A 26966-nucleotide genomic window follows, 5' to 3' on the forward strand; every position below is an offset into this window, starting at 1 on the left:
TTTATCAAATAGTAATACCCATAGTCTCATGCTTGATGTAGCATTAGGTAAAGACTATGGATAAGGCAAGGGTGAAAACAAAACCAAGTGTGAGAAAATCCATTATGCAATCCACATAATTATTAGGCTATTTTATCTTATACCATTACACTACGGAATGTGATTCAACATGAGTGAGGACTTCTACAAATAATCATAGACAGTTACTCTAATTAACCTCATATTTGCATGGAGAACTTCCATACTGTACGCCAAATTACATACCCCCACACCTTATAAACAAATGAGCAATGCAATGATTTCCATATTCCGTGACCATGTGATATGTAAGCATTGCATTGGTAGACTATACTTCCATTATATGACACATGGGGCATATGAACATCATTCCCCTCGATCGTAACCCAAGAATAATCTGCTTTACTAGGGTTATATATACCCTCATACTCCGGACTACCCCATCGCAAAGTTTTTCGGAACTTGCAGCCTCTACAAATCTCCTGAAAACTGGGAGGTATGCCGCACAGTTCCTGAAAACCGGGAGACAGTAGCATTGCCAACCTTAGCGCTTCCACAGGCCCGAGTGGATGATTCTCTTGACAATATTGCTTTATCAACCCTTCTCATGTCCTGTCTATCAACTAAACTGCTATCCCCATTCGCATTGTTGTCGTTCGTAGAATCTGAAGGCCGAGATAACCGGGGGAGTTCCTCATTGAGTTTGGATACAGCTTTGCATTTCTTGACATTGCGAAAAACTCCCCAAAGGAAGTATTTATCATCATTCCATCCTGTTTTGACATTGGCATGAAAAAACTGCAGGTTGTCAATTCAAGCAGGATTCGGATACTAATAATCATAAAACATAGGTTAAATGTTTTACCCAAGTCACAATACACTTGTTCTGCATATGTAAACCATAACGCATAAGAAAACTACAAAAAGACAAACCTAAATAGAGAAGGCTAGTGATTGGGTGTGGTTAATATGTTTCTGCCACAACCATCACATTCTCTCTCTGATTTGGCTCCGGAAAGCTCTGTTGGATAATCTCACCTTGCCAAATCTCATCTGCTGTTGGAACGCATCCGCCCCATGCTTTTCCAAGATCTTAGTGCAACATTTACTTTGCAGTGTTCTGATCGACTGAAATTGTGTTGCCCATAAAGGTCTTGGCAAACCCAAAAATGAACGACTCAAACCACAAAATAGGCAATTGGCAATTTTGATATTGATAACCAGATCAAAGCAACGGAGTCACCATGGAAATCGCAAAATCCATTACCATGTGCGTAAAATTGGAGTTTCACGGGGTAAGGGTTACTATGAAACCCTAGGTGCAGTTTGAAGGTAAAATTGGCTAGTGTAGTCCAGTTGGGGAAAGGAAGAGAATAAGGGACGAAGGAATGAAGGAGATCCACAAACCATTCATCCACTCTCTGTGATGTTTCTGTTGCACAGAGGAATTGAATAATTAAGGGTAGGGTAAACAAGTCCCATGATCGTACAAGTTGTGGCCCTAACAAAACTTATCGTGGCTTTAACGCCACCCTTAGTGATTTTGATCCCAAAGTTCATTTAAAATTATTCGCCCTTGAGTCATATCCACCTCTTATTATATTCTCTTATCCACTCCAAACTTTTAACTGCTTTGAGTCATATCCACCTCTTATTATATTCTCTTATCCAATCCAAACTTTTAACTGCTAACAAACAAGCCTTAGTTTGTTCCTTTAACGAAAGCTTTAATGGAACTCATAAGTTCACAGCTTTGCATAACAAAACAAAGGCAACTTCACTTCCAATGTTAAGTTTCAAAACAATGTTCCTAACTGGAAACAGTCATTCACCTACCAAGAGAAGACACGAGTGTAGTTGTTAAAACATTATCACAGGAAGCCCCCCTTCATATAATCTGAAGAAGTGGAGAAAAAAGGAGATTGCCCTAGTTGCGTTGTTTGCATCTGTCTCTGTTAAAGAGAAAAATGAGAAATGGATGGACAAAGACTTGAGAGCTTACTTTGAGAATTGGAAGACAGATGTTTGGATGAAAACATCAACAACTCCACACCATCTATGTAACTTCTCATCACGACGTCTCGTGTTTCTATCAACTCCAGGAGGGCGATGTAACTCAAAGACCTACAGTCCAGTAGAAAAGACTTGAAGTAACATCATCTGTCAAGTGAGGATTTCCATAACTCAAGGTAGGTAAAGAACACAGACCTTTGACTATCGCTTGAGAAAAAGTACAGCCCAATATCATCTTCAGTTGGATAATAATCCTCAAATATATCAGTCCAAACGTTGTCCCTGGGAAGCATCTTAAACTGAAGGACTTTAGGCATTTTCTTTGAGAACTCGTAGACTTTACCACGAACTGTAGATGGAGGATGAGCCTTAAACCCGTCATTGAGTTCCTCACGGCTAATAGAATCAATAATTTTGAAGCTTCCCCTAGACAATTGAAATAAAATATTGTTAGGCATGCAATACTGCTGTTTTTTCTCAATTAAAACTTGAACTGCTATTCCTATGTAAGAAAGCTTCCCCTACAATTGAAGCAACAATATGGTTAGGCATGAAATGCTTCTGCCAACTTTTAACTGAATCAAGACTTTGAAATTGTCTTTCTAATATTAAGGATTGTAATAAAGCTATTGCTAGTTTATAGACTAAGAGATCAACTGGACAATTTTATGAATGATTTTGGTCAAAGGAGTTCCTTAGGGCATTCTAAACTCGGCCATAGAGGCATAATATCTATAAAGACAAATGCCACCACTTCAATAAACAGAATGCCCTGCTTTTCAATTAAAAGAAAAAGAAAGATAAACAAAAGAGTGGTGCAGGATGACTAATAAAGAAAGATAAAGCCTACCGAATCCGCACCGAAGGAAGCCTAGAAACCCACATCTAGGGGAAGCACAAGGCATCGAAACGAATACTAAAGAGAAATCAATTCCATATCATAAACTACTTCAAACAATACCTATAGAGTCCCTCATAAGAAGACTCCTCCAAAAGATAACATCCACATATCCCGTGTATCCTGCAGGATCAAATAAGACTATGTCGTCTTGTTCCCTAAGACAATGATAACCACATTCCAAGTGCGACTTTTGAACCTTAGAAGAGCAAGAACCTGTGTTACATTGACTCGGGTATGAGTGTCACCTGTGAGCTAATGTCTAAGTGTGGGTCCTCTTGAATTCATTTGATTTCAATACAAGGACTCATGGACCCACCAAAATATTCATACTAATTAGAATATTTCTTTAAAATTATAGAATTAAAGAGTGTCTACATAATGTTTAGGCCATATGCCATTTCATGCATAATACGGGTGTCAAGTGCATTGTTCATTGTTGATTTGAATCACAAATTATGCTCGCTAAGTGATATATCATACCCTGATCCGAGTATCTAGTGTCTTTTATAAATTTTTGGAGTCCACATACGCATTGGCAAGATCAACTCAACCTTATGGATAGTGACAGCCAAGGACAGATCATATACTGAAAGTCAGTTCATGAAATGCTAGTGTTCAGAAATATTCAATTTCCTAGAGAAAATTCTGCCTCATAATATTTTTAAAACATTACCTCACATTCAATACACGTCCCTCAACATTACCTCACATCGCAAGGATCGCGAAGCAAATTGGTGGCTAAATATACCACTTACTAAAACTTGAGCGAGACAAAACCACAACTAGAGTAGAGACTTTAGGGTAATAGGCAGAGAAGAAGATTAAAGTACCAGTTGAAAGTTATAATTCTCCAATTTTTACGATCTCATGCAATAGAAGGCTTTAGTAAGATGTTTATAAAAGAAAGTCCAAAGGAAAACGAGATATAAGCTCCATTTTTTTGTCAGTGATAAATACGTATAGGAGTATGTTGCAGGTGAAATTTTTCATGTCTATCTGGTTCTTGGTTAGTTTAGAGTTAAGTTTATATAACTTTTTGTTGAAGTTGTTTCCATGGCACCACATATATCTTGTATGAAGATTAGTAAATGTGTCACCAAGTTAATTTTTATTCAATTTTCCAAGAAATATGACTAATTGCAGAAAGACAGACAAAAAAGTGAAGAAACATCTGCCCGAATATTTTTGCCCATATTACATGGCCTGCATATAACAAGCACAACAGATACGGCAAAAATAATACGTTTAAGCATTAAACTATGGTGACATATGTAATGGAAAGTACTAATATGAACATTCAGATGTTATGTGATAAGACAGATGAATAGTTGCTTACGTCCAAGAAGAATCTAAAGCAGGACCATGAAAACATTTTTCAGGCTTGGGAAGAACAGTCACCAGGCCGCCATCCTTTACGTCCAAATTTCTTGACTCCACATTACCACCTAAGAGAAAATATTCTCTTATCTGAATCAAAGCAATTTGATATTCAAATGAAAACTCTTCGAGCCACATCTATAGCCCTACTTAAACTTTGTATGTCGCGTAAGAATCTCATCAAGTTGCAGCGTACAAAATCTAATCAGGGTTACATCCACGACTCTCAAGAGTTTTCTATTGAATGTCACTAATTTGAGCCAATCAAAAGAAAATGAAATTTGATATTCAAATGATAACTTTTCAAGCCACAGGTAGAAGTCTGGTTAACTTTTGCCAGCCAGATAAGAATGTCATCAGTATAAGGCATGCAAAATTTAAACCAAATTTTATCGGTGACTCCTGATAGTTTTCTGATGAATATCAATTTCAGCCAATAAAAACAAAAAACAAAACAAAGAAAGTGTCACCAATATGCAATAATCACGATAAAAAATCTGGTTATTATGGCCTATACATTGGCACACCCACAGGCGAACAGTATAATTTCGAATAAGATGAAGATGTTCGTCACTTTTTTGCAAGCATGCAAGACATTTGTTTATCCTGTGCTAACAGCCAATTGATACCTTAAGAGACATACAAATAGGGAAAACAGATCAAGTAATCTTACAGGAGGTTTGCGTGCCAGAACTGCTTAATGGTGGAAAATGCATCACTGGTAAGGATGAAAATGAGTCAAATGACTCTTTATTCTCTTTCTCTACTTCCGTTATACTCTCAATTTTGGTCTCTACAGCAGGCTTAAGGGTATCAATAGGCTTTCTTTCGTTAATATATCCCTTCCTGGGAGTTAGACCAGCTTTCTTTTCTTGAACAGATATTGAAAGACCAGGTGCACCTGTATGAGATAAACTCAGTTACAGCACATATTGTGTGTATTAGATTGATGACCACAAAATCTTTTTAAAGTTCAAGTTGTTAGAGAAAGAAGTAACTTTATTTATGTTCTGAACACCCATCAGTCCCATCCCACTGTGGCCAGTCTTTCCTCCATGGTCAAACACGTACAAGTATTTGAACTAAGAGTTAGGCGGTGAGTTTCAAACACATACCAAGCCAAACCGAGCCTTACGTCCCAATCACTTGGGGTCGGCTACATTCAAACACAGCTGATATTATATTAGATTGTTATCCACCAACTTTGTAAAAGTCTATTAATGTTGAAGAAGTTGAACGCTTCAGACACTAGTTGGTCAGTTTTATCAAAGTCTACATCGGGCGGAATGGATGGGGAGTTACCAGAAGAAGACTCAGAATCAATCACCCTGGGGTTATTAGTGGTACCGTCCCAAGGGGCAAGATTGATGAACCCTAAGAAACACAAGACGCGGGCAAAATAACTCGACTGGGAACAATCCCTAGAAAAGTCCAATAAGCAACTTGAAGTGCAATCAATAACAAGACCAAATTTTAGAAAAGGCACCCCCCCCCCCCCCCCCCCCCAGAAGTCGCCAAGTCGGAGGCAGTGCCGGATGACAAAAGAACAGCTTGAACTATGAAAAGGCACAGTTCTGTCTGGTTTTCATTTTAGAAAAGGCACCCCCCCCCCCCCCCCCCAAGAAGTCGCCAAGTGAAATGAAATGGCAATTTTCCCTCTCAGATTGAACTATGAACAGAACAGCTTGTATTTGTGAGTTATCATATTGGTATTTGGTTCGATTCGGTGGAAAACCAGACAATCATCCTACAAAACAAAACCAAACCGGAAATACAATTTTTCAGAAATGAAAACCAGACAGAACTGTGAACTCTATAAAACCAAACCGCTTATTCTGACCGGTTTTTTTCGGCCGGTTCGGTTTTCCCGGTTTAGCTTTCACCCCTATGTAGCACTCTTGAACAGCTGGGAGGTTCTATGCCAAACAGTCGGGACCGAAGCGTTTGCCGCTTGGTTTGCCGTTGGGTAGATCCTTCCCATGTTATTCATGAATGTGTGGCTCACCAACGTGCACCTAACCACCTAACTAGATATGTCACTTTGGACGTCAGCCCTAACACTACTCATGTGCCCACCACACGCACGCAAGCACTCTGGATGACAAAGCAACACGTGCTCTGGTAAACTACCTTATCCATTATGTCAAGTGTGATGTCAGCCGAAGCGGTTACTGAGCGTGCTATGTACACGCACGTTCTTGGAGGACAAGTCAAGTAGTTCTATATAAAGGTGTTCTTGGAGGACAAGTCAAGTAGTTCTATATAAAGGCAAGGGTTAAACCCTAGAAGGGTACTCTCAACTCTAGTGCTTTCTTCCTCCTCCTGCACTTTCTTACTTAACCCTCGGAGTGCCTTTCCGGTCGACCCCGGCCGATTTAGGCATTAACGGTGGGTGTGCAGGTCAAGCAAAAGGCTAGGCGAACCCATCCTCCCAAATCAGAGGTCCAGCTGAGGTTAACTGATAATAACTAACAACACCACAGAACGTGTGAGAAAAATGAAAATCTAGGCAAAATATACCACATACAAGATCAAAGAAGTGAGAGGCTGGTTTGAGCATTCTTAAGAGATCCATTGAGAACAATGAGAGAGGAGCTCTGACACTTAAGAGAGAGAGAGAGAGAGAGAGAGAGAGAGAGTGAGTGAGTTTGGTGCCTCTCTCTCTCTACTCCGTCAACCCTACTTATAAGGGAGGCTCTAGATTCGAAAAATTAGCTTGAGAAACGAAAAGATGCTTGGAAAACGGAACGACAGCATCTCGTTCCAACCCAGTATGCGTTGCAGTGGTGGGACACAATACATCATAACTGAATCGGCACGCGTGAATTGTCCTTTCACCATCTCGCACCATCAACGGATGTGCAACAGTGAATGACAGTTGCCCTCACGGTTCAGATGGCGACGGTCCATCCTCGGTCAAAGTCATTTCCAACGGTTCAACTCCTCTCGTCAATAATGCTGGACTGAGCAAGGAGTTAAGAGGCTACTATGGAGGGCCACACCGAATAAGAGTTTGGGCCAAACAATATGGACAGCCCACTTCACTGGGCTTGCATAGGCCGAACACACGTGGGACCGTGGGCTAGGTGGAGGGCCCAAGCGTTCATTAGAGCCCATGACGAGCGAGTTCAGTCCGTGGAAACCATAGGTCCAGGCCAGATAGTAAAGGTGACTCAGTAGATGGAGCAGCTTAAGTGCCGCCCTAGTGCACATTCGAGACACGTGTGTTCAACCACGTGGACACAGAGCCTCACGCATGACATCACCAACCAAAACCAGTTACAAGGGACGTCACGGACCTCGTGCTTAGCACAGACTTACTTGGGAAGCAAGTATACTTTTTTCTATAAAGTCTACGTGATAAACCCTAAGGAGGTACGCCGTACACATTTTTATATCTCATATCTAAACCTTGTCTTTCTCCTCTCCCTTTGTCAAACTTAGGCATCAGAGTGCCCTCCAACTGAATCCAACGAGACGACACTAACGGTTCATTGTTTTGGAGACTTGCTCTTGGAGGACGAAGATTATTCTATCCAGATCCGACCCAAATAGAGACGAACAAATCACCACCCCATACTAAGAAATGTTATGCAAAAAATTGTAAGGATGTTTCACCTTTAGAATCTTCAATCATTCGAACTGCTTGTTGCTTAACCACCAAATTGATCTGGCTGTTGCAATGTCTGGGAGGCAAAGGTTCTACTGTTTCAAAACTAGGATTTGCTTTGAAACTCTGTGAGGACTTTGGCGAGAGCACTTTGAGCTTGATGGGAGTCCTTGCAGGCATAGATGGCACAATTTTTGATGGCGTAACACTAGAATGCAAATTCCTCTTTGCACGGGATGCAAAATCCTTGGCTCCAGAAGATAGCATCATTGCTTCACGAGCCGAAATATATTTTACTTTCCCAGATTGGACAGTCTTTTCCCATTTAAAACGACCACAACCCCTAGAATCTTTTCGAGTTTCACTAAAACCAGCTGAATGTGCGTTTTCCTGATCTACCATGGCTGAGGGGTCTAACATTGAAGTCTTGGGCAAGTCACATGCTCCACAAAGCCAAAGAGCTGGGACATCATCCGCAAAGGGTTGCCTGCAGTAACTGAAAATGCAAAAAATTACAATATATTAAAATGATGTCGATCATAAAGCGGTTCAAATATGTAGAGTACGAACTAAAGAAGATAACTTGACACAAAAGTGCAAGTATGTTTCCAGTGATTGGCAAATCATCAAAACAAATATCCAATCCAGGATAACAAGGACAAGAAGATGTGCAGATCAATGAAGCTAGATACATCATATGTGTATATATGTATAAGTAGATGTACATATATATACAGGGCAAGAGAGAGAGAGGGAGGGAGGGAGATCTTACAAATGCTCACGACCTATTTTGCATTTTGAACATGTATAGAGTGCCTCCCGAACACCCATATCACCGCAAATGTCACAAGGTTCTCCCTGCAATGTAGGAAGATGATATAAGGGACGCGATACATGATCCTCTCTTAGCAAAGGATTGCTTTTGTTATAACTAATTAAGCTGCTGATCAATTACATTCTAGAAAAAAACTATACAGCTCTGACATTAAGAAGGTGGCTACAAAACACCCTTTCTGTGATTGTATATAGACTGCACCAAGAAGGAATCTAAACCCATATCTATCCAGAAAAAGAAGTAAAGAATTGCTGCTGTTAAAGGTCTGTTAATTAACAAATGACAACAAAGAAACCAAACAAGTGAAAATTTCAATAAAAATTAAGAGGTTGTGCACTTGAAAGTAGCATTGTATCCGCCAATTAATCTGTATACAAACATGCAGTACCATTGTTAACAAATAGGATAACTGTAGTATAGGAAAACGTTGAAATCCTTAGGGAACATCTTGAACTGCACACCAAGCATGCGACTCTAGGCAAAAACTTTGTAGTTTGCCCCTTTCGTTAAACCAAAGAACCTATTTCCTCTCAAATACTGTCTCATTCCTCAGCTGAAGGTTGCCTCATATTTCTTGTTTGACATCCATAAGTCCTTTTACAATTCACTTTGGATGCCATCATTAGTCATATATGTTTACTTGTAGTAACCCCACTATGTTACTATTTTTCGATATATAAGCGCCCATGCATGTTCTTGCATGCGTTTGAACTCCAAAAAAGTACATCTTCTTGTCAGACAACCTCAGCCTACATCAGTTCTTGTACACACAATTTTGGTAGCTTAATCGATTAAGAAAGGGAAAAGAAAAAATTAAAAAAAAAGAAGTAAAAATCCTAATCTTCATCGTGCATAGGGTCATATTTAACTAGTCAACATCGAATTCTGTTGTATGCTCAAAGTTCGGACTCAAATTCAAAGTATAAAAAACTCTTAAGTGTTTGACACTAGAGGCATGGAAGCAAGGAATCTAAACATACTTTGGGAGAATAAACTCAAAATGAAACTAAAAGGGACTAAATTGTGTCCCTTAAACTAATGATAGTTTAAGGCCTGGGAAGTCTCTTAATCAAAAGATTATGTTGGTTAATGGAATTATATAGAATGCACAACTCTTCCAAGCGAAATTAAATTAGCATGTGAATTCAAAGGATCCAACTGCATAACATTAGGAAACCAGCAAAACAGTGAACACACAGAAGGGAACCACCACATTTGCACACATCATACAGACAAAGCGTAGAAAGGAAATATATAATGAATAACCAAATTTTCCACGTTGTACTTGAGTTGGAAACAGATGTGAAAGACTACATAAAACCAAAACAATCCATGCCTTAAGTCTTGATCAACTGGGTCAGCTAGGTGAATTCGTTTTTTCAATTGAGTTCAGGCCTCGTGTTTCATGATATTCATTCAACACCTAGATCCATACAAACTCTCACTTGGATCTAGGTTTTCTAAATACTACATTAAATTGAACAAATAAACTAAATCAAGCAAAACCCACTTCCCAAATTGCTTTCTCAACTAGCGAGAGCCTCTAGGTAACAAAAAATTAAAAAAAAAGGAAACTAAAAGGTTCATAAATAAACTATATAAGCAAAACCCTAAGTTCCAACCATAGTAATTTCTGGTGACAATGAAACCATCAAGCACCACGCAAAATAACTATTTTTTTTTTCAAAAGGAAACAATTGTTTTCCAAAAAGGGAAAGAGAGAAGAACAAACAGAAACCTAAGTAGGATAGTGCGCCATTTAACAAAGAAATTTAAATAATAATAATATTAAAAAAAGAAAAGAAAAAAGAGAGGCTTTCATCTCAACTTTTTTGGGATAAAGACAACAATATAGTGAATCAACAAATAATAGTTGTAGCTTTAGCTTCCAAGAAAGTTTTGAGTCCCAACATCATTCCTTTCACATACAAATAACCCAAAAATATGCATAGAAAAAAGGAAAGAGAATGTGCAAGAATACTAATGAAAGTTCGTGATCACATTATGTAGTTGAAAATCCGAATACCAAACGCGAATAAGAGATGTTTGCAGGGGTTTTTACCATGTGGGTTTCCGTTGAATCTGTCTTTCTGCCCAATGCTTTATGTCCACCTCCAGGGTGAGGCCAGAGAGTGGTGAACCGACAAGGCGAGGGGAGGAACGGGCATTTATTCAGTGGTTCTTATGCTCCATAATTATTAGGGTCAGCGTAGTCTCCATTCTGGCATTCTCCAACACCTTATTACAACAAGGAAGGTGACTATTACTCGCCACGTGATGTTCAGACTCTCCGAAATCATGTATTGGTGCTGGAAATCACGCACCTATCCACGGCTCTTTGAAATCATGTTGATTGTTCTCCGAAATCATGTATTGGTGCTGGAAATCACGCACCTATCCACGGCTCTTTGAAATCATGTTGATTGTTCTCCGAAATCATGTATTGGTGCTGGAAATCACGCACCTATCCACGGCTCTTTGAAATCATGTTGATTGTTGGAAGAAAATTGATAAGAAACTACTCTAGTTTTCATTGATGTGTATATAACACATAAACATAGAAGTGTTTTTATTTAAGCTAGAAGACTTTCCAACTAAGAAATCTAATAAATAAGGAAAACATGAAAAACAAACACCGTGTTTGGAGAGATTATTTATGAGAGGAGAATCAAACAAAGTGAAAGGAACCAAGACTAACTAGCAAACATGAATAATAATTGTGACTAAGGCTCTGTTTGTTTCGATGTAAAATGTTTTCTTAAAAAATAAACTTCAAACCTTTATTTTCCGGTATTTTATTGGTACTTGAAAAATATTTTTAAAAATCAACAAAATAGTGTAGAGAAAGAAGGGGGCTTAAACAGTTGAGAGATCTGAGAATATTGGAATTGAACGTGGATCAGACTGACGATCGAGAAAACTGAGTAATGAAAATTGCAACTGTATAATGAGAATTGCAGCAAGTTCATTTCGAAAAATAACTTATTGAAGATTTAAGGGTAAAGTCATTTTCATCCAATTAATGGTTTTTCTCATTTTTTACACAATTAATCAACGAAAAATAGGTAAAACATTTTATGCCCAAACAATCAGAGCCTAAATGAGAAACATAATAATAAAACCTTAAAAACTAGTATGAAAATCATATGTTGAAGAATGGCTCTTAACCAACCGAGACCAGTTTAGTTGACTGATCTTTTACAGTTTTTATAGGAGAGTTTAGGGGATCGATCATTACCAAAAAGCAACAATTGATCGTATTTCCTTCTATGAATGGGATCATTTGTTAATTATATATTTATTCCCTTAACGAGCTTTTTGTTGGCCCCTAAATATTATTATGGGTTTATATGTCCAATTTCATATAGTCCCCTAAATATTATTATGGGTTTATATGTCCTATTTTATATAGTTCAAATACTTTTATGCTACTACCGCTAGTAACTTGGGGAACAAAAAAAAAAAAAGAGAAGAGAAGTTCTAAATTTAATGATTTTTCGTGATGAAAAATGGTATTTGACTTCAGTCACATAACTCATGTGCGAGAGTGTGAAAGAGACTTCTGAAAATATTTCAAACTGTTGAAATTCATGAGAGTGAATATTGAGAGCAAAAGTGCTTTTCTTGGGGAGGGACAGCTATGACGAGTTAATGCCCGTTTTTCTTTCCTTAATGCTAAAGGTACCAACCAATAGGGCCGGCCCTGATTTTTTAGTGGTTTAAAGCAAAAATAAAAAATGAGACCTTATTGTTGGACTATTATAAGGGATAACTAAGTAGGAGAAGCCCCTCAAATTCAAAATTTTGTGAAGGTCTAAAGTGGCTACAACACAAGCTTTAGCTCAATACCGACTCTGCCAACCAAAATGGTATCGATGGGGTACCGACCATGTGTGGGCCCCATTTTGAGGTCCTGCACATGCGATCCAACCCGTTCATTATTTTTTAAATGGTTTCTCTAGTCTCCTTGCAAAATTTCAACTTAATCAGATAAATGTAAGTGCTTGATCTAATTGCCCAATGTTTCTTTCAAAATCTAGGATCCTCAATTCTGAAAGAAAAATTGAACGTTGGATCAAATACTTATATTTATCGGATCGAGCTGAATTTTTACAAGTGAACACGAGAAATTATTTAAAAAATAATGAACGGATTGGAGTGTTTACGCAGGACCCCAAAATGGGGCCCACACATGGTCGGTACCCCATTGGTACCGTTTTGGTAGTGATGGCAACGGGGCAGATTGAAGCGGATATTGTAACGCCTCGATTTTTCAAGGAATTTCAAAAGAATTACTCTAAAAATACACTGAATTTTACAAACTCCTATACCCCTATTTGTTCTTTTACAAAAATTACAATCTTGAAATAATACAAAAATCTATATTTTATTGAAAATAACTCCAAAGCGACTCTAGTTCTTACACGGATTCCAAGCAAACTAGCAATCTCCGCCCCTGGGGTCCCACCTGTATCAACTGCTCCACTATTGAATCATGCACCCTCTGACAAATTAATCGCCGAAGCAAACGATTTGGCAGGATACAAACGTATCCGTGTGTGATAAATCACCCAGTAGATATCCCTAACCCGTAAAATACATGCATTTAATAAAGTTTGCAGCAACACGCAGCATTTTATGAATTTTTCTTATGAGAGATGCTACATACACTACAATCTATCCACTACACCATCCACTACATTTTTTATGAGGCTCAGCCCGGCTCCCAAAAAAATACAGAAAAATATCCATAAATTTTAGAATAATATTTTATGGGACCCTGTAAAAAATCAGCTTCAAAGAATGTCGGTAAGTATTATTTCTTGATTTGTAGGGACGAAACTGTTTAACTACACAGTTTCGCCCCTACAAATCAAAAAATAATACTTACCGATATTTGTGGGAGCTGATTTTTTACAGGGTCCCATAATATATTATTTTAAAATTTATGAATATTTTTCTGTATTTTTTTGGGACCCAAGGTGAGCCCTACAAAATATGTAGTGGACGGTGTAGTGGTTGGATGTAGTGTACCTAGGCTTATTGTTTTCTTATTTAGGCGATTTCTAGATTTCTCTACCATGAGAAATTCCCCTCCCAAATAATCTCTGAACTATGACAACTCTCCTAATTTACCCTCTTTTTGCTTGCCCAACCTGGGGTCCCAGACGAATAAGACCAAACTACAAGTTGGGTCAAACTCGGATGTACCATCACAAGGAGCAAATGATAAACCAACCAACCGCGAGATATGATACCCATACTCCGGTTCCATCCAATAAATCCACCCCCGAAAATTTCGGAAGATAAATCCAACAATGCCATATTCAGGATTCGTAATATCCAAATCCACTGGTCTTAAACCACAAGTGCCGATACCGTTACCTATTCTTTCAGTAATTAACGGTCCTCGGCCACTTTGGCTATCTCCTAACCGTAACCGTCACAACAGTGACTATCATCATTTCACTTTCCCTAGAGTTTAAACGTCTAATTGATTATTCCAAAATACGAACACATCTCAAGATACCTAATGTCCACATTTCTACGTTCACATAGCATGTCAAATAATATTGAATCAAAGATCACATTATCAAAATCACTAATTTATTCGTTATCAATATCAACCCGTTAACCTTTAGGTCCTTATAGTTCAGTAACTAAATTAAATTAGCTATAGTGATATTACAATAGCCAGGCTATGAATCAAAGGTTATGAATACCGTTCCGTACCGTATTGTACGTACCGTTTTGAGAGGAAAACGGTACTGTAACTCTTTAATGCCGTCGTTCCTGGAAAATTCGTCCAGTATTTTGCTCAGTCCAAAAAAACAAAAAACAGATCTGAAAATATTCAGCTACCTCTAAAAATGACGATGCCGGCAGTGACGATCGCTGGCAACTGACGGATGGTGTTCCAGTACCGACGATTGTGCTCGCCGTTAGATATCTTCTCTACGTTTTTGTTTATTTACTTTTGAGTACTGCTATTGGTACCGACGATACCGTAGGAAAAATGTACCGATGGCTACCGGACGGCCGATCCGAGCCGTCCAAAAATTTTTAAAAACAAAACCGAGTGGGCCCACACAAGAATCAATGGCATCCGAGGTGTGTAGGGTACTTGATCCGAGCACCCCTTTTTTGGACGGCTCGGATCGGCCGTCCGGTGGCTGGAGACGGCCGTCCGGTGGCCGTCGGTACATTTTCCCTATGGTACCGTCGGAACCAATAGGATTTTCGTTTTTTTTTATCCTGTGTGTGTGCAATTTGTCTCATTTAATTTAATTTTAGTCCAATTGTCCAACAAATAAAGTCCCAGGAATTGCTAGTATATTGTCCTTTACCCATAAAACTTGTCCTTATCTTGGTGGTGTGGTGACCAGGGATGTAGTGGGTCAAAACGGTGCAGTTTTGCTGCAAAAAGAAGTGGAAAAAAAGGGCTGCAAGGTCCTGTTTGGTGAAAAGGAGAGAAAAAAAATTAAGTATTTTAATTTTCAATTTGTTTGAACAAGTGCAAAGATCTTATTTTTCTTATCATTTTATCTTAAAAGATTATAATTAATTTTTGACTGTAGGACTCTCATTAGTTAGTCCTAATAGATATCTGGTTCTACGACTGTCTTAGGGTTAACCAATGAGAGTTCTAGAGTCAAAAATTATTTATGACCCCTTAGAATAAAATGATCATAAAAATAAGATCTTCGCATTCGTTCAAACGGATTGAAAATTGGAGCACTTAACTTTTTAACCCTATTTTTTAATATATAAATGGTTTATAGATTGTTAAAAATAAAGTGCTCTAATTTTCAATTCGTTTGAATGGGTGTGAAGATCTTATTTTTATGATCATTTTATTCTAAGGGATCATAAATCATTTTTGACACTAGAGCTCTCATTGGTTAGCCCTAAGAAACTCGTAGAACTAAATATCTCTTAGGACTAACTAACGAAAGCTCCAAAGTCAAAAATTATTTATGATGCTTTAGGATAAAATGATTAGAAAAATAAGATCTTCATACCAATTCAAAATTAGAGCACTTAATTTTTTAACAATCTTTAGACCATTTATATATTAAAAAATAAGGTTAAAAAGTTAAGTGCTCTAATTTTCAATCCGTTTGAACGGGTGCGAAGATTTTATTTTTATGATCATTTTATTCTAAGGGGGCATAAATAATTTTTGACTCTAGGACTCTCATTGGTTAGCCCTAAGTAGGGGTGGCAAACGGGCGGGTTTGGGTCAAATTGGGTAAATTGTTAGTGGGTTGGGTCTTTAATGAGTCATTGACCCATTTAGACCCATTAACTATGAGTCTAATTACCCATACCCAACCCGACCCATTTATTTTAAAGCAAACCCGACTCGCCCATTAACCCAATTACATATATACTAAAAATTACGATCGAAAAATTAGAAAAGTAAAAAAAAATTATGATCGAAACTCATAAATTTTTTCAAAAAGACGAGAATAAGTAATTTTTTTTGTCTTATTGATTTTTTTTTGTTTTTATTCAAAAAATTATAAGTTTCGATCAAATTTTTTTACTTTTTCGATTCCTCTCATCAAAACAAATTAATAAGTCACAAAAGTTTGACACAAAACAAAAAAAATACAAAAAAAATTTGAATAAAGACAAAAAAATAAGTCAATTTTTTAATCCAAACCCTTTGCGGGACTATCATGAGAGAAATTTATTCACGGCGGAGCACAATTTCACAGGTCCATTCGCGCAATTAATGGATGAGATGTGTTTTCAATTTTGACTGGTCAAAATAATTGTTACCGGTCACAATTGATTTTTAATTCGGACCATTCAAAATATTTTTGGACACGTGCGATTTAGCACAAAATAATTGAATAAAAAAGCGAGAGAAGGCCATGCTCCTGGATGGGATGGGGTGGGGTGGGGTGGGGAGAGAGAGAGAGAGAGAGAGAGAGAGAGAGAGAGAAAAAGGGGGCCGTACTCCTCGGGGAAAACTTTCATTGCCCAATTGCAAGGGGAGGGGAGGGAGAGAGAGAGAGAAAAAGGGGGCCGTACTCCTCGGGAAAAACTTTCATTGCCCAATTGGAGGGGAGGGGAGGGGAGGGGACGGGAGGGGTGGGGTGGGGGGAGAGAAAGAGAGGAGAGAGAGAGGGAGGGGGCAGTACTCCTGGGGAAATCTTTCATTGCCCAATTGCAAAAGAGACAGAATTTGGTGGGTTACTTTCATTGCCCATTGGGTCATTTAAATTGACCCAATTGATGCCCAATTATGACCCAATTAATAATGGGTTAGCTGGGTTTGAACCCATTCTTACCCAACTAATAAATGGGTTGGGTTGGGTCTATTTTTTAGTTGATAGGTCTAGGTTTGTTAATGGGTCTGGGTTCAATTTGCCACCCCTAGCCCTAAGAAAGTCGTAGAACCAAATATCTCTTAGAACTAACTAACGAGAGCCCTAGATTCAAAATTTAATTATAACCCTTTAAGATAAAATGATAAAAAAAATGAGATATTTGCACTTGTTTAAACAAATTGAAAATTAAAGCACTTAATTTTTTTCCTCTCCTTTTCACCAAACAAGGCCTTGCAGCCTTTTTTTTTTCACTTCTTTTTGCAGCAAAACTGCACCGTTTTGACCCACTACATCCCTGTGGTGACCAGTCACCACAAGACCCCCCGACTGCCACACCTGATTTTATAGGCTCTAAGAGCAACTTTACCAGTTGAGGTTAAATAGATTTATAGCCATTTTAACTCATCAAAGTAGGAAAAATAGCGCTACACCAGAGTAGGTAAACAAAGAGCAAAAATAAATTTATGAACAGTGTTTCGACACTTTTGCCTTACAACTGTTCATCAGGTATGTGATATACAACATTATTTCCTCTCTCCTCTCTCCATCCCTCTCTCTTTCTGTTTTTTCTTTTTTTTTTAAACTGTACTTTGTTGTACTATTTGGGAAAGAAAAAAGTATATTTTAATAGAAGATAGGTTAAATAGATAGTGTTGGTGTAGTGTTGAAAGGAATATAAGTAGGTAAAATAAAAAAGAGTAGTGCTATTGGTACCGACGGTACCATAGGGAAAATGTACCGACGGCCACCGGACGGCCGTCTCCGGCCACCGGACGGCCGATCCGAGCCGTCCAAAAATTTTAAAAAATAAAACCGAGTGGGCTTACGCGGGAATCAATGGCATCCGAGGTGTGTAGAGTACTTGATCCGAGCACCCCTTTTTCGTGTATATACACGTATATACAAATATACACGAAAAATGGGTGCTCGGATCAAGTACCCTACACACCTCGGATGCCATTGATTCTCGCGTAGGCCCACTCAGTTTTATTTTTTAAAATTTTTGGACGGCTCGGATCGGCCGTCCGGTGGCCGGAGACGGCCGTCCGGCGGCCGTCGGTACATTTTCCCTATGGTACCCGTCGGTACCAATAGGATTTCTGAATAAAAAATGTGCACTCTTCACAAGTTTTTTTACCTAATTATTGATAAACTTGCTCTAATTATTTATGATTTGCCTTTTCACTGGGAACAACTGGAATCACATTTACAATTACATATGTTCTTTATTTTTTGCAATCTAAATAATAGAATAATATTTTACTTTTTGACATTTATTCTATACATATGTGTAAGAATTTTGGAAAATACTTGTATTTGACGGAAAATCCGAAACGGTATCCGGTATATCACCGATACCGGTACCAAAAAAAAATTGCTTTTATAGCTAGTAACATAAATAGTTAATATTTTCTAAATTTTCTTTTTGCTACCAAAAAAAATACTTAACCGCTAATATTTATGAATTCTACACTAACAACTACGGAGCAATTTATTTTTACTTCTATTTCCATATAAAATCTTGTTATTTTCATATAAAATAGATTTTACACTACTATAATAATTAATCTTATACATGTCATAGTACTTTTGCTAAAAAAAATCTAGAATTTAAACCCTTTGATCCACTAAATTTATTTACTCAACCTCTGCTTAAATTATCCATACCACATCATCACATCATCTTCCAATCACAAGATAGTACATACCAAACCAAACAAGATAGTACATCCATCCATTTTATTTCACAACAATTAACTCACAATTATCAAAAAATTTAAACAGTGGCTTTAAACAATCAAAATTTCCGAATGAAACAGGATTAAATTAAACTAAGAATGACAAGGTTTAAATTTAGCCAAATGAATATTATTGTTATTACTTTACCACATGTTTATATCACCAAATCATTTTTTTATTTACTCTTTTGTAATTTAGGAAAAATATAATAATTTACCTTCTTCTTCTTCTTTTTTTTAAAACACGTATTATTATTATTATTATTGCTACTATCCTCTTATTTACTTATTATTTCACCAAAGGGAACATACTAATAATTAAGCTCTTTTTTTTATACTTTTATGAAATTTACTAATATACTAATCTAATTTTTTTTTTTTTAAACAGACTAGTTTTACTCTTAGGTAATTTAACACTCACCTTATTATTATTACTATCATTTACAATACTCTCCCTCTCTTTTTTTTTAAACGCAAAGAAACTTATTATTAATATTATTATGTTTTACTCTTAGGTAATTTAGCACTCGCCTTATTATTATTACTATCATATACAATACTCTCCTCTCTCTTTTTTAAAACGCGACGAGATTATTATTAATATTATTACTATATATTAATCAATACCTTTTCTCTCTCTTTTTTCAACTAATTTCTTTATTTCTCAACGCAATCCTTAACATCACCGAATCAATCATTGCAACAACATTCGATTAAATTTTTACTATAAATAATAACAATAAAAGTCAAACATTTTGAACAAGCATAAATATTAAACGAAACTGAATTTTAACGAGCAAACAATGTCAAAATTTCTCTCTCGAAAATTCTATTTTTATTTTTTAATATTGCGGCCGCAAAATACGACGCAAAAAGGTGGCGTTCCGCGAGGTATAACCTTGCGGCCCGCAGGGTTCGCGACTGGTTTTTGCGTTTTCGTCCCAACACGTTGTTTTGACATTTAGGGTTAATTCTAACCCACTCCTAAGGCCAAAACTAGTCCAATATACTTAGAATTAATGTAGGAGAAGATATCTACCTTCGGTTTCGGGTTCCGGGGTTGTTTTCAGAAAGCGACGGGGCTCGGTGGCTGCGGCGGAGCTCGGCTGTGAGAGCTCGGTGGTGGTGTCTCTGTTGGAGGCCAAGAGTGGTGGTGGGTGCTCGGTTTGGCTGGAAGGGGAGTGAACCGAGGAGGAGTTCGGCTGTGGTGTGCGGCGGTAATGGCAGTGGATTAGGTGGTGGCCGAAGGAGGCGGTTGCGGTGGTCGGTGGTCTCGGTGATGGTGGCTATGGCAGCCGAGGGAGGAGATGGTGGCCAAAGGTGGCCACGGAGGCAGGAGGGTGTTCGGCAGGTGGTGGGGTTCGGTTGTGGCCGGAGGAGGAGGCGAACGGTGGCGGTGACAGGCGGCGGTGATGGTGGGGGCGGTGGTGAACGGAGGAGGAGGAGGCAGGAGGTGGCTGCTGGACCGGTCTCCCTCTCTGGCCGAACAGGAGGTTGGGGAGGGAATGGGGTGTGTGTATTGTGTGTACATATGTATAGAGAAAACATTCTTTCCGGAGGTAAAGGGGGTTTTCCGCCACTCCGTCGACCTCTTTTGTGTGTGTGTGTTTTTAATAGGTATGTTAAAAGTTGAATTTAAGACAAAAGAATAGACGACCGTGGACAGTTTAACTTAAAAAATAGTTGACAGATCCATGCTGTCCATATTTCCGTCTAAACTCAACTTTTGACACATTTATCGATGTCTGGATAAATTGTTTTTTTACGTGAATACATTATTTTGTATGTCCTATAAATTATAGGGTTCGAATTATCAAAAAAAAATGTGCGGTGGGGGCCTGGAGTGGCGAAAAACTCCCTTTGTCCGCCGGCTCCGGACAGAAATCATATAGTACTCTAATATGGAAGAAATAAATGTGGGGATTGGAGAGTGAGGTGGAAAGGAGTGATGTGTGGGAGAAAAAGGGAACAAAGGAGAGTGCTACAGAGTGGGGGAAAAACAGAGAAAGGGAAAGAAGAAAAAGAAGGGAAGAAAAAGAAAGAGGGGGATGAATCGGCGTGCAAAGAAGAAAGGCGTAGGAAATGTTCCTGCGGACGCGGAAACGTAACACACGGTGTTTGGTGGTCCGGTTTTCGATTTCGAGAAAATTAAAAAATATTAATATAGGTTAATAAAAATATTCTGAGACTAACAACGATCTTGATTTACAAAAGAAAGATCTCGTTAGTTGAAAAATAGATTTTTATGCGAATATGAATACATCCGATTCAAATTTAATCAAACTAATTAACTAATTAATCAATCTAATTAAATAAAACAGATTATTAACAAAGAAAATAATTTTTGAAACAATATCACGAAATTTTTATTTATTAAGAATTTTGGGATATTACAGATATTATTATCCCCAAACCTGAAACCCCATATCCGTCCCCTTCCCTGCCCCGATTTTCGACGGAGATTTGTTTTTGTCCTTCATCTCTGCCCCAAACGGGGAATGGAGATCTCTGCGGAGATTCAAGGATCCGGAATTTGTAGAGGGGGAAAAAATAAATCTCAGTACAAAACCAAAATCAACTCCAAAGTTGAGAATTAAAAGCCCAAGAAAATCAACTATCGTAGTTTGAATTGGCATATTCCATATGTGACTTCGATTTATGCACAAAATCTATACAAAACCAAAACCAAAACATATTCCAATTTGGCATATTACCTGGAGGAGAAGTCAAGAGTAGGGATACGGAGAGAGAGAGCGCACACGGTGCGGTTGTTGATATGGGGGTGGGAATGAGTTCAAGTATATATATTCTAGGGTTTCGGGGCAGGGATAGAATTACCCCCAAAATCTTACATGATCCCGAATTTTGTCAAAAAAAATCTCCATCCCTAACCCGATTTCCGAATTAATCCCCAAATCTCATATCCATTCAGAGCGGGGATCGTATCAGATACAGATGGGTCGAACGAAATAGACATCGAACAACGGTCTCTTTTTGTTGTAGTTTTCATTGCTTTTAAAACTATACATATTACTGATATTAATAGATTTCCAGGTTTCCGCAATTAGAGCTCCAGCAGATAAACTTACGGCTTGTTTAGAATTTGGTAAATGAATAATTGAAAATTTTATGGAGCTCTATTTATTGTGGTTAATTTTTTTTTCTCTCAAATTAAACAAGGAAAGAAGAAAATTCGCAATTTCTCCATCCATTTTTTCTTTTCCAAACAACCCCATTTCAAAAATTATTCTTGAAAATACTTCCTTCAAATTATTTCGAGAACGTTATTGCCTTTGTTTGGTTTGCATCTTTGGGTATTTTAGTTTCAAACTTACTATTGTCAGCCTATTAAGCTGACGATAAATACATTAGAAGACAAAAAAAGCACGTATTCATGTATACTTTATACACCCTTTAACACACTTACTAGTCAGCCCATTGGGCTGATTTTAGAATTTTCCTTTTAGGTTTGGTAGTGGGTGAAGAGAGAAATAGAATAATGATTGAAGAGATGGGTAATGAGTAGAGAAAGAAATTAAAGTAATAATTAGAGAAATAGAGTAATAATTAAAGAAATAAATAAAGTAAAGATTAGAAAACAAAAACAAAATAAAGTTAAACTTGAAAATGAATAAAGCCATAAATGTTCACTGTTTCAACTTTCAACCTTTTGTTTTGTACTTGAGTTTTTTTTTTGAAACATCCCTCAAACTATCCACCAGGTTTTTACTTAGTCCTCCAACTATTGGCTTGCATTCTATGTTGTCCTTCTTGCCAACTTCTGTTAAGTTTCAAATAGGAAAAAAATCATGTGGGCAGCACATTTCCACCTTAAAGGGCAGAAATGCCATTCCACACCAATCCACCAATCTGGCGCCAAACTCTAATCTGGGTTCCTTCCATATTGCCTTAAATATAGATACATATGGTCAAGGAAAAAATAGAGTACACCACCAGTGAACTTACCTCAATCCCTTGACTTCTATCCCCCCTCCCCCCCCCCCCCCCCCATGCCTTCTGCTTCGTTCTCCAAAATAATGTGGAATAATACCCCAAGCGTAGGGTTTAATATCTGCTGAAGCATAATAACCCGAAAGACCGGGATCGTACCCAAGGGAATAATTATATGGCTTGGTCGGATTTGTAGATGAAGTAAGCTCGGGTTTTCGGCCTTTAAACAGCCAACTTTGTTTTACTTTAAACGGTGGAAATAAAAGGCTAAATTAAAACAAATTAACTAGAGAAAAGATAGGCTAGGTCCAGGAATTATTAACACTCAAGACTCGAGCTAAATCACACTTTTCACCCAATTACACAATTTAAGATACTTGATTAAAGTTCTCAAATTGGAAGATAAAATAATTTGAGAACCAAGCTAGCTTTAAAATTCATTTGGCAAATACCTCGAGCGACAGAGCTTTAAGTATCATGTGTGGTGGGTAGGCGATGCTCCCACCTACACATGATCAAAGAGGGTAACACCTCGGTAATTTGACAAACAAACCCGAACCCCACGTCAATTTTCAAATCAAAGATTAAAGCTTTATTGGGTGCAAAATGCAATTTTCGCCCGAGCCATGAGAAGCTAATTATCCCATGATCTAACCCTTGAAACTACTCACCCATATCTAGAGAGATAAGAGCAAGCAAAAATCTACTTAACATAATGAATAACAAGACTAGAAGAAAATTAGAGATTATGATAGATCGGGAGTAAAGAAACAACTTTAATTAAAGTAACAATATCAAAAATTAACAACTAAAGGCAGAAATTAAAGTATTTAAAACTGAAAATGAAGAACACTCAAGAACAATTTGAATTGCAATGAAATCTAATCTAGATCTAGAAAATGTACTACTTGAATCTATCTACTTGTTTTTACAAAATGATGACACAAGGTTTTATACTCTGGGGATTCACGCGCAGAATATACTGCGAGATGCTCTGAAGATTCGCCCCTAAGGCCCTCGGCATCGATGGAGAAGGGCTTAGATTGCTACGCTAAAGGCCTCGGCATCGATGCAACATAATACTTCCCATCGATGCCGAGATGGGTAAGGAACTGGACCTCTAAGTACTTCGGCATTGATGGATCATTTCCCTTCCCATCGATGCCGAGCCTCTTATCTTCAGCACTTCAGCTTCATAGCTCCCAGCAGCTTCCACAGCACCAAACAGCTTTCACAACATCTTATTTTCATTCTCTAAACTTAAGTAAAGATTGCATTTTAAACATTTCTTTTACATTTTCTTTACTTTAATTTATTTAATGAAAATAAGGAAGTACCCCCCATTTGGAAACAATGGCATTACCAGAATTTTGAGATTTCAATCCAATCAAAATGTTGACCCCCAGCTTTTAGTGTAAAACAGAAAACAACACACTTTTCTATCGAATAAATGGCTCAAAACATGACCTTAATCTTTGAATAAAATCTTGCAATTTTGAAGTTGCTCTTAGAAAAATTTAAGGATCAATTACCGCCATTTTTTATCTCGAAAATCGATATTTTTTTGAAAAGTGATTTTTCCATACTTAGACAGATTTTCAGGGGCCGACAGGGTCTTCATTGGTTCTTCGGGTACTTGGACGCACTCGGGCCATGGATGATGTCAAAATATACCTTATTCACACGATTTACCTGAAAACACTAAAAACATACCTTATGAGTAAATGCAATTAAGAAGCAACTAATTAAGCAATGAAATTAACTAAAACTAGATACTAGCGCACCCTGCATTGCATTAACGGGTGCTTATCACCTTCCTCATATTTTGCCTCTTCAAGCACTCTAAATGAGTACCCTATTTGCATGAAACAAATTGAAAGCAAATTGAAGACAATACAATACACTAAATTACAGCACGTTAAAACTGCTATTAGATTCAGAAAAAAATTCAGTAGGTTCAAATACAAATTCAATGCACAGAATTGACAAAACTGCAGCAGGTCCAACAGATTCTAAACTACATCTAAATTGGAAAAGAAAAGTGTAGCGATCAAACTTATAGCATGCCAAACCAAGCAGATTCAATACAAATTTAGAGCATTGAAACTAAAGAACTACAGATTGAATACAAATTCAGAGCATTCAAGACACAAAAGCAGGGCTAGGTCTAGCATTCAATACAGATTCATCTACTGCATTTAGTTACAAAAAGCAAAGAAATGCGTAACTGCCATTAGTTACCAAAAAACAGACCACATTATGGTTCTGCTAGTAGTTACAAAAAAACATATTCAAATGACTCAGTTCATTGCGCACTATTGATGACTCTTCCTCTTGCTCTTCCCCTTCCCCTTCCTCTTGTGTTGGTGTTGTGGACTGGAGTGGGGTTTGTAGATCCACTTGGGAAGGAATCCACAGGGGCTTTACATGTCCTGGTGTTGTGGCCTTGTGTCCCACATCTTCTACAAGTCATTTTTACCCCAATTTTACCCAACTTGTATTGGTTCTTTGGAGGTTCATCAGGCTCCCTTCTTCTTGCTTTTTTGGGCCTCCCAGGTTGCCTAGCGAACTCTGCAGGTTCAATTGGAGGCTTACTTGACTTCCCCCACATATCAGAACCATTCATAGGATGCATTATGTGATTGTAAGAAGCCAGGAAACTATGCTTATGGTACCATGCACTCACATAATCCTCTGGTCGTCCACCTTCTCGAGCTATGACTATTGCAGCATGCTCACATGGAATTCCAGTGAGGTCCCATCATTTACAAGAGCAAGTTTGTACTTGTAGATTCACTGTGTACTGGCCACCATGTATGGCTCTTACTTCAAACTCTCGCCCCCCACATGGTGCTATGATAAAGTCACCATACTTCTTAATCTTCTCTATCTTTTTATGTATCTTAGGACCCAAGTCATCTACCCATTTAGTTGCAAATTCCCTCTTCTCCTCTAACCTATTCATGAAATATGTTCTAAGTCTTTCCAACATAGTAAGTATAGGTTTGCCCCTAGCACACAATATGGCCTTGTTGAATGGTTCACAAAGACTGTTCAATAAAATGTCACACTTGGGGGTGAGAATGAAGTGTGACCTAGACCAATGACAAGGGTTCCTATCTGGGTGAGACAACCAAGTAAATGCCCCTGGGTCTTCTTTCTTTAGTTCTTCCATCAAGAAGTTAAACTTACCCACATAACTTGCCGTAGCTAGATTCCACATCTTCTCATGCAAGACTTGTCTTGGGAATCCAGCATTTTTGAAGTTGTTGTGCAAGTGTCTGACACAATGTTTATGCTCAATTGATGGTAGCAACTCCTTAATTGCATTCTCCAATCCCTATGCCAAACAAAAGAAAGTTTGTTTATTCACTATTTATAACAACTTATAAAAAAAAGTTTAAAAAACAATAAATAATGACTTATTATAATAGCGTACCTTCTGCTTATCTGAAATAATAGTCCAAGTTGGCTCATTCACTATTTGTATGTCACGAATCAAATGCTGCATAAATTAAGTCATAATTTAGAAGTTGATTTTTTACATCAAATGAAAGTTAGTAAATAGGCAAGAGATTCAAATTTAACCTGCAAAAACCAAGTCCTAGTACTTGTGTTCTCTTGCTCACAATTGCATATGCCACAGGAAAAGTCTGACTATTTGCATATATACCCACAGCTGTTAGTAGTTGACCAAGATTATGCCCCCCTTTCAAGTAAGTTCCATCCATTCCAACAATTGGTCTACAACCCTCTACAAATCCTTTTTTCAATGCTTCCCAACAAATATAGAACCTTTGGAATACGTTGGTAGCTATTGCATCTTGGTTTGGTTTCAAGTGTATATACACAGAAGTACCAGGATTGGTTTTTTTTATCTCATGGCAGTAATCCCACAATTTAACATATTGGTCTTCAATCCTACCTTCAATTTTCCTCAAAACCTTTTGCCTTTGCCATATAGCACTGACTTCGTGATACGTTACACGTGAAATTTTCCTGAACCTTTTCCACAAGCTCTTTTGTCTTAATGCTAGGACTGATCCTGATATCATCAAAGTAAATCCTAGCCAACCAACTATTATTCATCAACTTATTATCCCAAATCCTCCCACAATTATGGTTTGGGTTGTAAGCTACAACCTTTAGTATTTTGTTACTTGTCGCTCTATCAGTCGCA

General features: G+C 37.8%; 2 protein-coding genes across 5 annotated transcripts; both read right to left on the minus strand.

Moving 5' to 3' along the window:
* Positions 1-90: 90 nt before the first annotated feature.
* On the minus strand, positions 91-10977 carry LOC131299182 (uncharacterized). 4 transcript variants are annotated; one of them, XM_058324791.1, is made up of 8 exons: positions 10817-10977; positions 8692-8777; positions 7928-8406; positions 4983-5210; positions 4269-4377; positions 2227-2457; positions 2021-2142; positions 91-791 (listed from the first exon to the last, which is right to left on the minus strand). In XM_058324791.1, exons 1-8 carry the CDS (start codon positions 10817-10819, stop codon positions 490-492), a joined length of 1560 nt encoding a protein of 519 aa, XP_058180774.1. In that variant the 5' UTR covers positions 10820-10977; the 3' UTR covers positions 91-489. The 4 variants fall into 4 exon arrangements, with proteins under 4 accessions (XP_058180774.1, XP_058180773.1, XP_058180775.1 ...); XM_058324790.1 differs by having other exon boundaries at positions 7928-8415; XM_058324792.1 differs by lacking the exon at positions 8692-8777 and having other exon boundaries at positions 7928-8415.
* Positions 10978-24939: 13962 nt separating this feature from the next.
* Positions 24940-26966, minus strand: LOC131299183 (uncharacterized). Its single transcript, XM_058324794.1, has 2 exons — positions 26226-26966; positions 24940-26126 (listed from the first exon to the last, which is right to left on the minus strand). The coding sequence occupies exons 1-2, from the start codon at positions 26295-26297 to the stop codon at positions 25548-25550; spliced, it is 651 nt and encodes a 216-aa protein (XP_058180777.1). The 5' UTR covers positions 26298-26966; the 3' UTR covers positions 24940-25547.

The sequence above is a fragment of the Rhododendron vialii genome, chromosome 8a (assembly GCF_030253575.1).
Source record: "Rhododendron vialii isolate Sample 1 chromosome 8a, ASM3025357v1".
NCBI lineage: Eukaryota > Viridiplantae > Streptophyta > Magnoliopsida > Ericales > Ericaceae > Rhododendron > Rhododendron vialii.